A 17,228-nucleotide genomic window follows, 5' to 3' on the forward strand; every position below is an offset into this window, starting at 1 on the left:
AGCAGCTGCATCAAAGCCTTACATCACCAAGTGCAATGCAAAGCATCAAATGCAGTGGTGTAAAGCACCTCCACTGGACTCTAGAACAGGGGAGACGTGTTCTCTGGAGTGACAAATCATGCTTCTCCCTCTGGCAATCTGATGGACAAGTCTGGGTTTGGCGGTTGCCAGGAGAATGGTATTTGTCTGCGTTGTGCCAAGTGTAAAGTTTGGTGGAGGGGGGATTATGGCGTGGGGTTGTTTTTCAGTTGGGCTCGGCCCCTTAGTTCCAGTGAAAAGAATTCTTAATGCTTCAGCAAACCAAGATATTTTGGACAGTTTCATGCTCCCAACTTTGTGGGAACAGTTTGGGGATGGCCCCTTCTTGTTTCAACATGACTGCGCACCAGTGCACAAAGCAAGGTCCATAAAGACATGGATGAGCAAGTTTGGTGTGGAAGAACTTGACTGGCCTGCACACCAGACCTGACCTCAACCCAATATAGCACGTTTGGGATGAATTAGAGCAGAGACTGGGAGTCAGGCCTTCTTGTCCAACATCAGTGTCTGACCTCACAAATGCGCTTCTGGAAGAATGGTCAAAAATTACCATAAACACACTTCCAAACTTTGTAGAAAGCCTTCCCAGAAGAGTTGAACTGTTATAGCTGCAAAGGGTGGACCAACATCATATTAAACCCTATGGTTTAAGAATGGGATATCACTCAAGTTCATATGCATGCGAAGGCCAGACGAGCGAACACTTTTGGTAATATAGTGTATGTTTGTTTTTTTTTGTTGTTTTTATCATAATTTTGGCTTCTGTGATTGAACAGGTCTGATATTTTTCAGGCCCTAATTCAGCTTTTCCGTGTCAGCATTCAGAAATGAAAATTGTATTTAAAAAAAGGCTGATTTTAGTTTTCCTGTGGGAAAATGCTTTGTAAAACAGGTGGGTCTTTGGGTGGAAGAGGTTGAGAAGCTCTGCCTTAAGCCACACTGACAAGTCTGGGCGTCCTTAAGGAAGACTTAATGAGGAAAGTTTTGGGATGTCTTTGTATTTATGAAAAAGATTTGGAGAACTATTGACTTCTAATGTTAACAATGTTAATGATATGTAGCAGTTTCTCATAGCTCCAGCTCAAAATTTGGACACCCAACATCTTTTGGCTGAGCGACTGTCTGACAAGTGGAAAATTGTGTAAATTTGATCTTTTGCTGTTCCATTACTTCAGGTAGTCCATTTTAACCTAAAAGACTAGTAAATGCATTTGAACTTCTGTCAAGTGTCCAACTAGATCACCCACTGCTTGACTACAGTGAGAAAGGTCTGGGTCAATGGGCTGAATCACCAAGAGGTTCACTCTGAAGAGCTTTAGCGGCCCACTGTCACAGACACACTCGCCGGTAGCACTCTAAGTGGATGTTCCTTGCAGGCGCTGCAGAAGTAAGGCATTGCTCGTGGTGTGATGATATCCGTGAAAGTGTAGAGCGGTGTCCTCTCTCGTGGATCATAGAACATGACCTTACACCTGTCCATATCCAGCACAACTCTCACCACATCTGGCTCTCTGATCATGCTTAGTGGCGACCAAGGGGCGGAACACGCTTTGTACTCGCCGTTACGCAGACGAATGGTCCAGAATCCCTCTGCTGGAGTCAGTATGTGCTTGCCTTTCCTCTTGACTGACTCGCTGGCCACACCGATAACCCAGTAGGTGTTGTTTTTGACCTCAATGTCCCAACTGTATTTGCCTGAACAGTAGCCCTCAGATCCCAGCATTTCAGCACTGATGTCAAAGCGCTCTGGGTTGTCTGGGAGTATAAAGGTCTGTGAGCAGCACTGGAGCTGTGTCAAGTCCTCCGAGAGCTGGAAACAACTTGCAGCGGTGTTTGGATCCAGAATCACAGGAGCTGCAGCAGTGCATCAATTGAAATGTTACCAGAAGGAATTCAAGGAAATTACCAGAGAGCATTAGCTGCTATGTATTATAGTCCCAGTTCTGGTTAACCTGATTAATTAACCTTAATTGCTAAGTAACTCTTAATAATAATACAGTAATACTTACCGTATTGAACGATGTTCTTCATCTTCTCCCAGACTTTGAATTTTAACGAGCCTAGATGTTTGGCTACATCAACCAGCGAGTCTGATACCATCTCGGGATCCTCTGGTAAGCGCCAGGTTCTGCACAGAAGTGAGGTCATCTCAGTTAACTGGACTCCAAATGGTAGCATCAGTAACTAGGCTAAAAGTCAGGATTGGTTGACACCATAGGAATTCCCAGTTGTTTGATGTATTTTCATTTTTCATTTCATTTTCAGAACAGTGAAGAACAAAAAATTCAAACCATAAAAACTGATGCGGCTGAGGCATATAACACTGTAATAACATGACAGAATGCACAACATGACTAAAACAAAGTTTTAGGGTAGAATTCCCTTTGAAAGCTTGAAGGATGTTCATCTGCATGTTATATATCTCATTGATGAGCGAGGGGGTTCACTTACTTCTTTATTGTGTCCTTGTAATTCTAGGGAGAAACAAAATAATGTCTTACTATAACAAGCCATTCCTAAATGGTGTTATTAATAATTGATGAAAAAGCAGTTGACCAAGTTCAAAGTTTAGATTTTAAGTACAAATGAACAAAAACAAGATTCAGAGGCTTTTACCTGGAGGAACAGGACATCCTGGGAGCTCATTTCCTTTTCAGCTGCTCTGATAGTGTTAGTGAGGAACGCGATTTCACTTTCCATATCACCAATCTTTTCCATTATGATCTGGCTCTTCTGTTTCTTTTCTTGCTTCAATTCAGAGAGTCTGGCAGCCTCCTCATCTCGCAAGAACTGGTGCAGAGCTTCAAACTCCTCTCTTATCTGCCTCTCCGTGTGCTCTGCCTGAATCTGTAACGACAAAATGGGACTCCATCAAAAAGGGTTGGTGAATACATATTTCCTCTAAAATCATTCTGCTTAACTGACTGAAGAACAGACAGAAAGAATACCTTGATATGGTCTGCTGTTTGATCAAATGTGAGTTTAACTTTCCTGAAGGTTTTTAGCTTTTTCTGCAGGGGCATTAAAGCTGTCTTCAGTTCTGCCTGAAATAGAATAAAGTAAAAGAGATGGCAGAACTTCAAAACATCCTGCATAAATCAGAGGTTTGACCTCACAAATTGAGTTTCCAATATTTCTATAACCATCAGAGCTTGTTTAATTTCAGAATTTAAAAAAAGTCCTTTGAAGAACACCACCATCCTGGTTTGAAATTCCTGCTACTGCTTAGATAAGCTTAGCTATGACAAGAAGACACATTTACTGCAGAAAACTGCAGTTCACTTTGCCCCAGCATTGCCCAGACCAAAGACATTAAGTGAGGCGTTGTCGACTGGAATGAAGAGTGACAGACACTTGAGAAAGCACTGGGGAGTCTGGTTTCAGCCTTTCCAAAAGGCCCTCTGCCAGAGCCAATGAAAATATAGAGATATTATTAGTAGGAGATAAACTCTGGTAAAGACGCAGAAATAATGCTGCTTCAAAGTAGCTCAAGGTTTGTGGTGAGAGTTGACAGACAACCCCCGACCCCCCCCCCCCCCTTGGTGCATGAGTTATTCTTTGTTTAATTACTATTAAGATACATGGTAGAAGAGCTCTGTAACCTCTTTTCCCACCTTTACTCATACCCGGCACTCTGCTTAACCTAAGAGTGCTTAACCTGAATGCATTGCTAGCAAATCTGTTCGTTCACCTAAGCTTACCTTACAATCTTGTGCTGCTTCATCCAGAGAATATAACCTGTGGCTTTTGTGTCTGTCAGATGACTTGCATGCAACACAAGTGGGCTGTAGTTCCTCCAGACAGAAAAGGGTCAGTGTTTCACCGTGTTCCTTACACGCAAAAGGGTTATTCTTGCGGCGATCCATTAGAAAACCCTCACAGGTCTTCTCAAGGGTTGTGTTGACCAGGAGCTCACCAGTGGAGGAAGGCTGAAGGCACAATGGGCACTCACAAGCTCCTCCGCTACTCCAGCTACTTTCAAGGCAAGGTTTGCAGAACCTGTGCCTGCAGAAAAGCACTACAGGCTGCTGAAAAATCTTTCCACAGATTGGGCAAGAGAGGTCGTCTTCAGAGTGCCTGGTTGCCATTGCTCCTGTGACTTTCAGCTGCACAGTGAGGATCCTGTAGGGTTACTGTGCCCCACCCTCCCTCTCCAAGGTCTACTGTATGCACATGGGAGTTCTAGGAATCGAGCTTCTTATCACACTTTATGCTCAGCACCAATGGTGGTATAGATGAGTGCACCTTTAGCAAATCCAAATGGATTAGCATAGGATGTGTTCAGAAAGAATAATACAAGTTGATATGTGAACATCAGAATGGTGAGGGGGCAGTAACATACAGTGTTAGGTGCACAGACAGGTTAAAGACTTGGAAAGGAACCAACAGTTGAAAACTGAAGTTCTTTAACTGATAAACTGGGGCATAAACTGCCCCAGTTACCAGTGGTTGAGTGCTTTGCTTTGTTGAACCTGGCTGTGAGATATTCCATGCATACAGTGCTTGTAAAGCTATGTAAAAGTAAGCTTGTAAAGTAAGACCTAGAACTTTCTATCTTTATACAATGGGGTCCAAAATTTGACCACTTTGAAAGTCTTTTATTTGATCCTGCAAATAAACAACACATTTTTAGTGTTGGAAAAAAAATAAAACAGAATACTTATGAGAAGTGAAATAAATATTGAAGATTCTGCACTATTTTTGGGTCACTGTTCAAATGTAAACAAATTTGAAACATTGGCCATTGGAAGGCCTTACAAAGAAAGTGCTTTTTTCAATCAGTGATGATTTTTTTCTTCTTTGATCAACAAATGCAAAGGTTGATTCTTTGATCGCAATGCACATTTCCACTGTGCATCAGTCCATATCAGATGAGCTCATACCCAGAGAAGTCGGTGGTGTTTCTGAATGCTGTTGACACGTGACTTCTGCTGGCAATAATACTGTCTTACCTGTCTTAGTAACAAACTGTGCTTATTGATAATAGTTTATAGACATTCTGGAGTCCATGTGGTGACATCCATCACAGAAGCATGTTGGATTTTAATGCAGTGTTGTCTGAGGGATGCCCTGAATATTATCATAATATGCATCATAGAAGGTGAAATACTTTAAATCTTTGCAATCGCTCATTGAGGAACTGAAAAAGTGGGGTGAAGCATTTTTTGTATGGTAAGCCTTGACCAGTCCTTGCTCATAAAGGTCCAGGCCATTCCCTGGTTCCTCCTTTATACCGAAGCATGATTACATCACCTGTTTAAGATGATTTTTAAGCATACCACAACATTCCTAGTCTTAAATCGCTTAAAAGCATTTTTGGAGCGTGTTGCAGATGTCAGTTCCAGAATGAATGTATATTTACAAAAAACAATGAGGTTGATAAAACAAAACATTAAATATTTAGTCTTTGTTCTGTTTAAATACAAGTCGAAGTGGATGTACAAATCTGTCCATCTTACTTACTATTCATTCATACATGCATACTTCCCAACTATTTTAGAACTGAGGTTTGTACATACACTTAACCCTTTGTCTCAAGCCTTGCTGCTACAGGAGAGGTTCTCCACATCTACTGAACATTTTAGCATTTTCTGTAACAACCCATTTAGTAGTTATTACCAAGTCCTTAACGAGATGTGTCAGAAGCAAAGAAAACACAAAAATATATATGCATTTAAATTTAAGAATAAAAAAAATGTGCAGGTGGACTGTTGTGTGGTCAGTGGCAGATTAATTTAATACAGTTAATTTAAGAGATCAGTGCAAGACATACCAGTCAACTAACTTAAGTAAACTCTAACTTAAGTAATCACTGGAACACGACACTAAATACTCCCTTAGAGATGATACGTCAGCTGCATTTTGCTAGGACTATGTAGTGCATTCGCACCCCTGGATCAGGACTGAGAACCATGTTATAAATAGCATTTTGCAAGGTCATTGACTGAACACTGACTGGGGGAGCTGTGCTTTTGGATATGCTTGTTAATATTTACTTATATTGGGCAATGTTAATAAAATTCTGTATGTTTTTCTCAAAATGTCACGGTATTGATGTACATTAAAGATTCTCTAAATTAAAATGCCATGTACTATGCAGGATAGATCATAAATAAAGGCCTAGCACATTGGAGCAAGTGCTTCCTCAGTAGGGTGTAAAAGAGAAGACAGACACTTTATAAGGAGTGAGTGACCTTTCAAGGTCAAAAGCCGAGATGGAAAAGTACCAGCATGTGCTTGGCACAATGTTTTTTTTTAAAAAAGGATTCAGACTAGACTTGGAGATAATGGTTCACACAAGACCCTATATGATAGACATATGAAGGTCAATTTGGATATAATGGTAGTTTTGTGAAATCAGGAGATGACAAAAAGAGGTGGGGCGATGTCACCCCACCTTCACCGAAGGTATAAAACATGTGTACAAACTTTGCATATGCGTGAGTGTCATCCGAAGGCCTTTGGAGAAACATTCTCCATGCTCAAAAGGAATAAAGAACCTGCACTGAATTCTGAAGAGTCTTCTCGTATTTTTTAGTTTGTTCGATTCTTTTTATTTTCTTTCAACAAACAATTGAATTCGTTTTATTTTACAAACCATAAATGGTACTTAGGCTTGGTGGTCAAACAAGTGTCGAGCCACGACAGTATCACATGTTGAAATTACCACTAATAAAGTGACGCCATGCCCCCTGAGTGCTGCTACTTTAAATGTGAAAACAATGTCTAAACAAACCTGATGTAGCTGTTTTTGTACTGTTTTGTTCTTTTGGAATTATGCCAGAAGGATATCAACCAGCGAATGACAAATTGCATTTAACTGTCAGGTCTCTATTTTTGTGCCAGTGCAATGGCATAACACCAGCATATCACTAAGGAACGCTGGACACAAGCCCATTCGCACCCATTTGCTATTTTGCCGGTTAGAAATGATAGCAACAATGTGGGAGGAATGGTGCTGCAGGGGATGTGACATTTCAAATCCGCCTGTGTTAGGGTGTTTTTGGCGAAAATATCATCATGATCTGTTACATTTTCACAACACATGAAAGTGCTGCATTGCCTGATCCGAGGCCTGCACACACATGACTGCATGCATCGACTGAGTTCTATATTAACACATGAAGTGGTGCGTTAACTCACTGTGCTGTTAATGGAATTTTTAGACACACTGATGTTTCTTGATAGGTACAGTTTACCTCACAAACTACAGTGCTTGGCAAAACATTTATACATATCTGTATGTAATACATCTTCTCTTATTGAGTTATTTTAGTTTTTAATGTTTTTCTTTTGTTTTTGTTTGGTTTTATTTGGCTTAGTGACATTTAATTACTAGTGTTTGCAGTTCAATTTTTCAACTGGATTGGCTAAAATTATTTTCCCTTTGAGTTCTTTGTTTATAGGTCTTATCAATCCTAAATGGAACTAAAATAATAACACAAATATGCTACTAATGGATAATAATATTACCCTTTAAAAGAATGAGAGGAGTTGTCTGAATGGCTGCCGCTGCAGTATACCTGTGCCTGCTGGTAATGTATTCACTCTAACTTGTCCCTATTTATCGTTGCAGTGCTCAGTGTTGGGTTGGGTCTCTGCTACCGGCCAGGAAAATACTAAATATATACGTGCCTCACCCCCAGCACTCCAGTACAGAGAATTTACGGCTTATTTCTCTGCTTCCGCTATGACCTTGAAAATAGAGCCCCATGTGTAAAGTACAAAATTAGACTTAGACTTACAGCTAAAAGCAAACCACTTAGCAGGAATGCTTCGGTTTGTTTATTTATATATATATATATATATATATATATATAATATAATATGGCCTATTCATCCAGGTTGAGCATGAGAGATGGAAGTGGAGACTGACATGACTTATCACACTCATTTGACTTCAGCTTCTACTCATTAGGACATTACACTGTATACCCTCCTACCAATGTGGGGGTTGTGGTGTCAGCTTCACTTTACCAGGACTATTTGGTGAAGCCAGTAGTTGGAGATAAAGTTACACTGCCTCTTTCAGGCTCAACATTTGATCCTGTCAGCATTGCTGGTGACATGTAGACGTGTATGTGTTGCCATACTACGAAGCTGATACTGGGACAGGACCCCTCTTGTCACTGGGGTGGTACCCTAAAGGGTACATCACAGTACCTTTAGTCAGGGAAAATAAGTGTATCATAATTTATTGAAATTATGTTTTCTAAGTTATATTGACTCCACACACCCCGTCTCTAACTAAACAAAAACTTTTACCAATAGACTTCATTGTGTAATAATGAGGCAAGTGCACAATGCAGTGATGGTGATTGTTCCTACCTTGCAGTCCTCCAGTGCCTCTTTAAGGGGGTACACCCTGTAATTCCTATGACTCCCTGACTTGTGGCACATTGTACAAATGGGACTCACAAGTCCAATGCAGAGGAGAGTCAGTTTTAATCCATGCTCCTTGCATGTTCCCTGAGAAGGTGCAGGGCTCTTTTCTCGACAGAAGGGACACTCCTCTGAGCCCTGGGTCTCCCAGAAATGGGCCAGACAGAACTTGCAGAAGCTGCAGCCACACAGGATGCAGCAGAGAACCTCTGGGACATTAAATATCTCTCCACACGCTGAGCAAGCAGGCTCGTCTTCTGGAAGAGAGGGTTCAGCCTCCATCGCCTTCTTGCTCCACTGTCCTCTGGCTTGTGGTTTAGTATAGCATGTACAGAACTGCTCACATGCATGTTATGCCTCTGCAGATACAATTACAGGAATCTTCACTTCACAAGACTAAGGTCTGGCACAGGACTCAAGATCTTCGGTCAATCAGGAATGAGACCTGTAGTCATCCTTGACTGATGGTATATTGTTAGAGATAAAGGTTCTGTGCAGGTACATTTTTCATTCATCAAGGTATATCAGTGTAAATGTGCCCTCAAAGGTATAACAGTGGTTTTAAGGTCCAGTTGTGAACATGAAATAAGTTTTCCCAGGAAAAAAAGTACATTTTTATATCTTCTCATAAACTAATATTTAAAAACAGAACAATAAAATATAAAACCTGGAGACGAGACGGGTGTGTGGGGTCAATACAACTTAGAAAATATCATTTCAATGCATTATGTTCCCTGACTAAAGGTAATGAGATGTACCATTGAGGATTCCACCCCAGTGACAATTTCATACCTTTTTTTCTGAGAGTGTATTTTTGGGATAGACAATGCAATTAATTTGTTAATGAAAAAGTATAAAATGTGCCTTAACTTTTGCACAAGATACTATTTCATGTTTTATTTTTTCCCAATATGTTAAATTCAGCAAATAGACAGTAATTGTGCATTTAATTGTACAGAAGTATTATTATTAAGTATTATATTATATTATTATTATATAAGTATTATTAAGAATATTATTGCAAAAAAAATGTATAAATTTTAGAGCATGCATCATTGAACTCTCTCTCTCTCTCTCTCTCTCGTAAAGACAATCTTAAAGGGGAATTAAAAATTTCTGCGTAATTCAAAGGTTGAGATGCAACTGTTCAGAGAGGTTTGATGTAAAGGATGAACCTTTACATAGAGACTTACTGGCTTCTCTGCAGTGCTGGCGATAGAAACCAGGGCTCATGATGTCCACAATGCAAATAAAGCCATTTTATATACCATCCAAAACCACCAGTGAACCTAAAATTCTTTTGAGTTTAAATTTGTAATATTGATGATGGTAAAATAACGCTTAATCTGAAAAGTAAGCTTGCTTTGGGGACTAGTTTGCCTTACAACACCCTTCTTGTGTCTAAAATAAATTCCCCAAATTTTTTTTTGAGACCAAAAGAGGGAGCTTTTAGAGGTGGACGTCTGGTTCCTATCGCCACTACTGTGAACAATTCTGACTCGGTACGTTTCTCAAGAGCGAAAGATTTACGCCAAGCCACTTTGAAGGATTTTGTTGACGCACTAACCGTTTAATTATGCAGAATTTTTGAAAAATCGGCGGAGTTCCCCTTTAACACTGAGCTGTTTTTTTTTTGGGGGGGGGGACTTTAACTGTTACGTTAATGACGGAAAATATATTTTTAATACTAATACGAGGCTTTATGATGGCCACACTTCTACCGTAAATCACAGCACATCTCGTAAAGCAGTAGCGCTGGTATTAAGACATCAGCCTTGTTATTACATGGTAATTCGTGGTATCGCCCACCCCAACAAAGGGTCTTAGGAGGGGCTTAGCGTTTCTGTCTGCATGCTCAGTCGACCCGGAAATAAACAAACAGCAGCGGCGGCCGGGCTGACGGATCCCGCGTCTGATCCCCGAGCTCCGGCGGCCTTTCCTGCTCGGCTATGCGGCGCTGTCTGCGCTAAGGCGTGCCCGTCTCGCTCGGATCCCAAGGCCCGGTGCGCGCAGGCAGCAGGCGCTGCTCTTTAGGGATGGCCAGCAAGCCGTTTTCCTTCCAGACGCGCCTCACCTCGGTGATGGAGGTGATGGCCAGGGCGGTCGTGCGGGAGGTCTGCGAGATGGTAGACGGCGATTTGGCGTGTTTACGTCTGGAGCTGGCGCGAGCCCTCAACGAGAAGACGGCTCTCAGCGTGAAAATGCACGAGCTGGAGAGCGAGGTGGAAACCCTGCGCAACACAGGCGCGCGGAGCCCGGCCAAGAAGTACCGTTCAGTTTGCATACAGACCCTGGAAGGTACGAGTCTTCTTCGCCATGTCGTATGTGAGGCATAACATTAGAGCCACCTCCTTGTTTCTACACTCTCTGTCCATTTTATCAGCTCCACCTTAACTGTAGTCCATCTGTCTGTCTACGCGCTTTGTTAGCCCCTTTTCACCCTATTCTTGAATGGTCAGGACCACCACAGAGAAGGTGGGTGATTCTCAGCACTGCAGTGACACTGACATGGTGGTGGCGGGTTAGTGTGTGTTGGGCTGGTACGAGCGGATCAGACACAGCAGTGCTGCTAGACTTCTTAAACACCGTGGCCACCCGCTGTCCACTCCATCAGACACTCATACCTTATTGGTCCACCTTGTGGATGTGAAGTCAGAGACAGTAGCTCATCTGCTGCTGCTCAGTTAGTGTTGGTCATCCTCTACTCCTTCATTAGTGGTCACTGCACGCTGCCCACAGGACACTGTTGGCTGCATATTCTCTGTCCAGCAGTGACACTGAGGTGTTAAAGAACTACAGCAGCACTGCTGTCTGATCCACTCCTGCTAGCGCAACACACCGTCACTACATCAGTGTCACTGCAGTGCTGAAAATGACCCACTTTCCAAATCATGCCTGCTCTGTGGTGGTCCTGTGGGGGTCCTGTCCATTGAAGAATAGGGTGAAAGGTATGCAGAGAAACAGATGGAGTACAGTCTGTAATTATAAAACTATAAAGTGCAGTTACATGAAAAGCGAGGCTGATAAAAATAAGTGTAGATACAAAAAAGTGGTTTTAATGTGTAATACTGGTCTGCTTTAAGAGCTGGACGCGCCCTCCATCAACGGGATATTTGGAAAAGAGTGGTGCTCCAGTCTGTGGGATGGGAGAGAGCCAAGAGCAGAGGAGAAGGCAACAGAAGTGGAACCTGCTGTGCCTGATGAGGTAAGATTTTCCTGCCATTACCTGAACCCTGTTTGCTCAAAATTGCAAGTCATTTCTGAAACAAAATCATCCTTTCTGAGAGCCGTTATTTTCTGATTTGTTTTTAAATGCAGTCTGAACTCCATGATCACAGTAAAACACTGGCCATCAAAGAGGAAAATTCAGAGAAGGAAATTTGTTCAAGCAATACAAGTGAGTATGTCACGTTTATTATTATTATTATTATTTTATTATTATTTTATTAATATTTATTAATACAATTTGTTATTTTATTATTATAAATATTATTATTTTAAAGGTTATTCTTATATTTTTTTGCATTTCATCTTTTACGTTTTTTGAAATGATTGTTCAGACCTCTCTATATCCTTCAGAATTACACAGGCCGCTTTTGCTGCTGCACCCTTAAGACTGATATATGTAAACGACCTCTGTTCTGATTGGCTTGCTTTAATCAAAAAGCACTCTGGGCTTGAAAGCATTTTACAGGCTTTTAATACTTATTCTCAGTATTTCCCTTAAAAATAAAATTCATAGTTCATAATTAACCACCATTGTAATCTTTTTAGATGCACATTTACACATCCCTTTTTACAACAGACATCCTAAAGATGCTGAGAGACAGATGTGCTGTAACATTATGTGAGATTAGGAGACACCTGAATCTGACAGGACCTTTGCTTACCTACGCAGCTGCAATGATACTGAATATTGGTGTATAGAATTATATTCAAATACAGTAAAGCTGTGTTACTCAATAGATGGTCGAGTTCATATTCCACTGCTAGCTAACTGCAAATGCTCCACGTTCAGTTCTATTACAAGTGAAAAAACTTTGACCGACATACATCTCATTCATGATTGGCGTATTATTTCAAAGTTTTATACATAATTCATATTTAAAGCCATCATAACTTACAGGAATCAGCTAAACCATTCAGCTAGACCGCTCTCTGTTTGTCTCTGCCTTTTAGCACCATGGTGGCTAAATGACTGACTGAGTTCGCTCTGAACTTCTTCACCTGAGTGTCTTTCAGCTTCAGTTTATTCATGCCAGGCCTTCTCTGGGTCGCAACACTCCTAAGGGTGTATCCTAGGGTTTCATGATGTTTCTGTTGTGGCCACCATATTTGGGACCAAATTTCTGGCTTCGCTGCTCTGGACAAATGTAACTAGAGGTTAAAGATGGCTAAAAATAATCACCTTACTTTTCAAGAGAAAAATGTTACCCCAACGTTAGTCGATGAAATAGGCTGTGATCCTTACACAGTTTCCCCTGAACTGGTCCCACTGCAACTGGCAGAAAGCTACCAAAATTAGTTTTTTCCTGACATGTGTTTATCTCATACATAACCCCCCTTCCTATTCTGGAGAGTCTCTCAAAGCATTTAAAAGCAAAGAAGCCCACAGGCTCTTCACGTCAGGGTGGGTAAAGGATCCCATGGTGTTGCATAAAGAGGAGAAAATAAGTCTTTCTCATCATAGGAGGGTAACAACATCAGCTAACTAACACAGATGTGAACAATGCCTTTAGATAACTTTTGATGAATTTCTTGTTTTATATTTTTTTTTCTCCAAAAGGTTAACCTCTTATTCTCCGGGGGGTATTTTGATTTGTCCACCTATTTATTTATGTATTTATTTATTTATTTATTTATTAAAAGGTCCCCTCAAATGATCAGAAAATGTGTTTTATGATCATACATGTTGTTATATGCTTACAATTTACTGTTGAAAAGCAAAAATCTTTGTATTATTTTATAAAAATAATTTTTACAGAGCAGATCACTGAAGAGACACCATCTGTTTATGGTTCAAAGCCAAGGGTTGTGGAAAAATGGGTCGACTTTCGGTAGACAAAAAAAAATGAGCTTTAGCTTCGCTTCTTTTATTATACGGGTTAAAATTACATCATCATCTATTTGACTGGAAAGAAGACAGTTATAGCCTCATATGATGCCCACATTTTGAATGTAGCTTATGAAATATGAAAGTTCTGAAGAATATGACAATATTGTGCATTTTGGAACCACCAGTGGAGTTTAAGAGGAAACTGAGCAGAAAACAGCAGTTGTGCATTTAACACAATTTCCATCAAAAATCAAAATTTGACCACACCGTAAGAAAATCCACATTTTAGCTTAAAAAGAGTAACTTGGTTGCCTTACCTTTGTTTATTGAACATCTAATAGTAATTTAACAGTGCACTAATATGTGTTTTACATTCTATTTACTTATTATTTAAAGTTCACTGAACTCAAAGTTGTAAGGCAGCCAGGTTACCTTTTTAAGTTAAAACATTGAATCAACCTTTGCCCAAACCTTTGCATACAACTGGGTTTTGTGGCATCACAAAAGAAATTCATTTCTGTTTTTTCTGGCTGTTTTTGCTTTTTTTTTAATTTTCATATTTAGACCATATGGACTGAGCATGTTTTGAAGAATGAAGAATGTTATATCAAAGACTTTTATTTAAATAAAAAAAAAGACAATGAAATAGTTTTTCAGGATTTGGCCGCTTTAATGCAGTCAAGGCTTTTATTGCTTAGTCCTGTGTGAAAAACAGTAGACGGAGGGGACATAGTGTTAGATTTAACGTTCTGCTTTACTCCAATACAGCAGCGGCTGCGACACCTGGCAGAAGAAATAACCCGTCCTCTCCATCAGAGCCTAATGAAGTTCAAGACTTGAGTCTTATTGATGATGGTGATGACGACAACCAGGACAGCGAGGACATATATTTCATATCTGCAGGATTTCTGGGGGCTCCTGATGTCCACCCCATGCCATCTGGCTTTGAAAGATCAGACTTTACAAAAATTATATCCTCAGATGGCACAGTTAAGCATTTGATACTGCCAAGTGATGACCAGCTGGAATTCGATGAGCATTGCATGCCCATTGAATTTATTGAGGGTGAGCGTCCAGAGGCACAGTCATTTGGGGGACAGCAGGAGGACCTATTCCTGGAAGCAGAAAACACGTCCAGCTTAGGTAGCGCTGAAAACTTGACTTACTTTGACAGATTCGACCTGCAGGAAGAACCGGAGCGAGAGATGGAGCTAGCAAAGACTCCGAAATTTAGCTGCTTGGAGTGCGGCAAGACGTTCTTGCGGCAGAGTAGTCTTACTTTACACAAGAAGTGTCACCAGAGGCATAATTCACACACGTGCAATTCTTGCAAGGTGGTTTTCCCTCAAATGAACTTACTCAGAACCCACAAGTGTCTGCCCCCCGACAACCAATCAAAAACGCTGAACCAAAAGTTTGGTTGCGAGCAGTGTGGAAAGCGCTTCCATTCCAGAGCCAACCTCAGGGTTCATTACGCAGTGCATACGGGCGAGAGGCCGCACAGGTGCAGTTACTGCGGGAGAGGGTTCACCCAGAAAGGGAACTTGAACACCCACGAACGCATTCACAGAGGAGAGAAGCCTTTCGTATGTTTAACCTGTGGAAAACGATTCACGCAGAAAGTGAACCTGAATCACCACTTGGGCATTCATAGTGGAATAAGACAGAGCAAAACGAGGAAGTCTGCTGAAAAATCACAGTGCACATGAACATTATTTCATTTCAACTTATGTCAGTTGGTTGTATCATCATTGCACAGTATAAAAAGTTACGGAATGTGTGAACCTAGCATTGAATACATGATATAATACAACCCCAATTCCAGTTAAGTTGGGATGTTGTCTAAAACATAAATAAAACAGAATACAATGATTTGCAAATCCTTTTCAACCTATATTCAATTGAACACACTACAAAGACAAGATATTTAATGTTCAAATGGATAAACTTTATTGTTTTTTTGCAAATATTCACTCATTTTGAATTTGATGCCTGCAACATGTTCTAAAGAAGTTGGGACAGGGGCATGTTTACCACTGTGTTACATCACCTTTCCTTTTAACAACACTCAATAAGTGTTTGGGAGCTGAGGACACTAATTGTTGAAGCTTTGTAGGTGGAATTCTTTCCCATTCTTGCTTGATGTACAACTTCAGTTGCTCAACAGTCCGGGGTCTCCATTGTCGTATTTTGCGCTTCATAATGCGCCACACATTTTCAATGGGACACAGGTAAGCAGGGACGTCCCTGAAAAAGACGTTGCTTGGATGGCAGCATATATTGCTCCAAAACCTGTATGTACCTTTCAGCATTAATCGTGCCTTCACAGATGTGCAAGTTACCCATGCCATGGGCACTAACACACCCCCACACCATCAGAGATGCTGGCTTTTGAACTTTGCACTGAAAACAATCCAGACAGTCCTCTTCCTCTTTGGCCCAGAGGACACGTCCATGATTTCCAAAAACAATTTGAAATGTGGACTCGTCAGACCACAGGACACTTTTCCACTTTGCGTCAATCCATCTCAGATGAGCTCGGGCTCAGAGAAGCCGGCGGTGTTTCTGGGTGTTGTTGATATTTGGCTTTTGCTTTGCATGGCAGAGTTTTAACTTGCACTTGTAGATGGAGCGACGAACTGTGTTCACTGACGATGGTTTTCTGAAGTGTTCCTGAGCCCATGTGGGAATATCCGTTACAGAATGATGTGGGTTTTTAATGCAGTGCTGCCTGAGGGATCGAAGGTCACGGGCATTCAATGTTGGTTTTCTGCCTTGCTGCTTACTTGCAGAGATTTCTCCAGATTCTCTGAATCTTTTGATGATATTATGGACTGTAGATATGAAATCCCTAAGTTCCTTGCAACTGCGGATTGAGAAACATTGTTCTTAAACTGTTGGACTGTTTGCTCACGCAGTTGTTCACAAAGTAGTGAACCTCGCCCCATCCTTGCTTGTGAACGACTGAGCCTTTCAGGGATGCTCCCTTTATATCCATTAATGACACTCACTTGTTTCCAATTAACATGTTCACCTGTGGAATGTTCCAAACAGGTGTTTTTTGAGCATTCCTCAACTTTCCCAGTCTTTTGTTGCCCCTCTCCCAACTTCTTTGGAATGTGTTGCAGGCATCAAATTCAAAATGACTGAATATTTGCAAAAAACAATAAAGTTTATCCGTTTGAACATTAAATATCTTGTCTTTGTAGTGTATTCAATTGAATATAGATTGAAAAGGATTTGCAAATCATCATATTTTGTTTTTATTTATGTTTTACACAACGTCCCAGCTTCATTGGAATTGTGGTTGTAAGTGGAAATGTAGCTTTAAAATTGACATTGTTTCTAGTTGTTTGTATGTTGACAGTTCTGAGTTACACTTTCAACTTTCACAAAGTTCTCTGACAAACTAGATTATTTGTATAAGTAGTGCAGCTTTTATACAGTGTATACTGGGGGAATAATAGGATTCAGTATGCATAAAATAATTCACATGACATTTTGTATTTACCTTTTGTCTGCATTTAGGATGCATCATTAGTTAAAATGCAGTGGAGTGAATGTATTGTGTTGTGCCATATGTCTATACTAAAGTCAGACCCTTTTTATGACCCTTTGTAGTCAAAATGGCCATTACTGTTGAGTTTTTCGAAGAAATCTGCAGGGATATTTTTTAGGTCAGTCTTAAAAGTTGGTTTCATGTTTTGCTTTTCACAATCCATGTAACCTCAAATACAAAATTAGCCTTGTT

General features: G+C 40.6%; 2 protein-coding genes across 2 annotated transcripts; one reads left to right on the plus strand and one right to left on the minus strand.

The window, feature by feature from the left end:
• Window positions 1-626: 626 nt before the first annotated feature.
• Window positions 627-10,607, minus strand: trim35-13 (tripartite motif containing 35-13). The gene is made up of 7 exons (XM_017701493.2): window positions 10,496-10,607; window positions 3,741-4,284; window positions 2,988-3,083; window positions 2,656-2,886; window positions 2,491-2,513; window positions 2,049-2,167; window positions 627-1,893 (listed from the first exon to the last, which is right to left on the minus strand). Exons 2-7 carry the CDS (start codon window positions 4,125-4,127, stop codon window positions 1,355-1,357), a joined length of 1,395 nt encoding a protein of 464 aa, XP_017556982.1. The 5' UTR covers window positions 4,128-4,284; window positions 10,496-10,607; the 3' UTR covers window positions 627-1,354.
• Window positions 10,187-15,391, plus strand: LOC108429627 (zinc finger protein 2). Its single transcript, XM_017701492.2, has 4 exons — window positions 10,187-10,719; window positions 11,505-11,626; window positions 11,740-11,818; window positions 14,246-15,391. The coding sequence occupies exons 1-4, from the start codon at window positions 10,458-10,460 to the stop codon at window positions 15,184-15,186; spliced, it is 1,404 nt and encodes a 467-aa protein (XP_017556981.2). The 5' UTR covers window positions 10,187-10,457; the 3' UTR covers window positions 15,187-15,391.
• Window positions 15,392-17,228: the final 1,837 nt, after the last annotated feature.

This window comes from Pygocentrus nattereri, chromosome 1, assembly GCF_015220715.1.
Source record: "Pygocentrus nattereri isolate fPygNat1 chromosome 1, fPygNat1.pri, whole genome shotgun sequence".
Taxonomy (NCBI): Eukaryota; Metazoa; Chordata; class Actinopteri; order Characiformes; family Serrasalmidae; genus Pygocentrus; species Pygocentrus nattereri.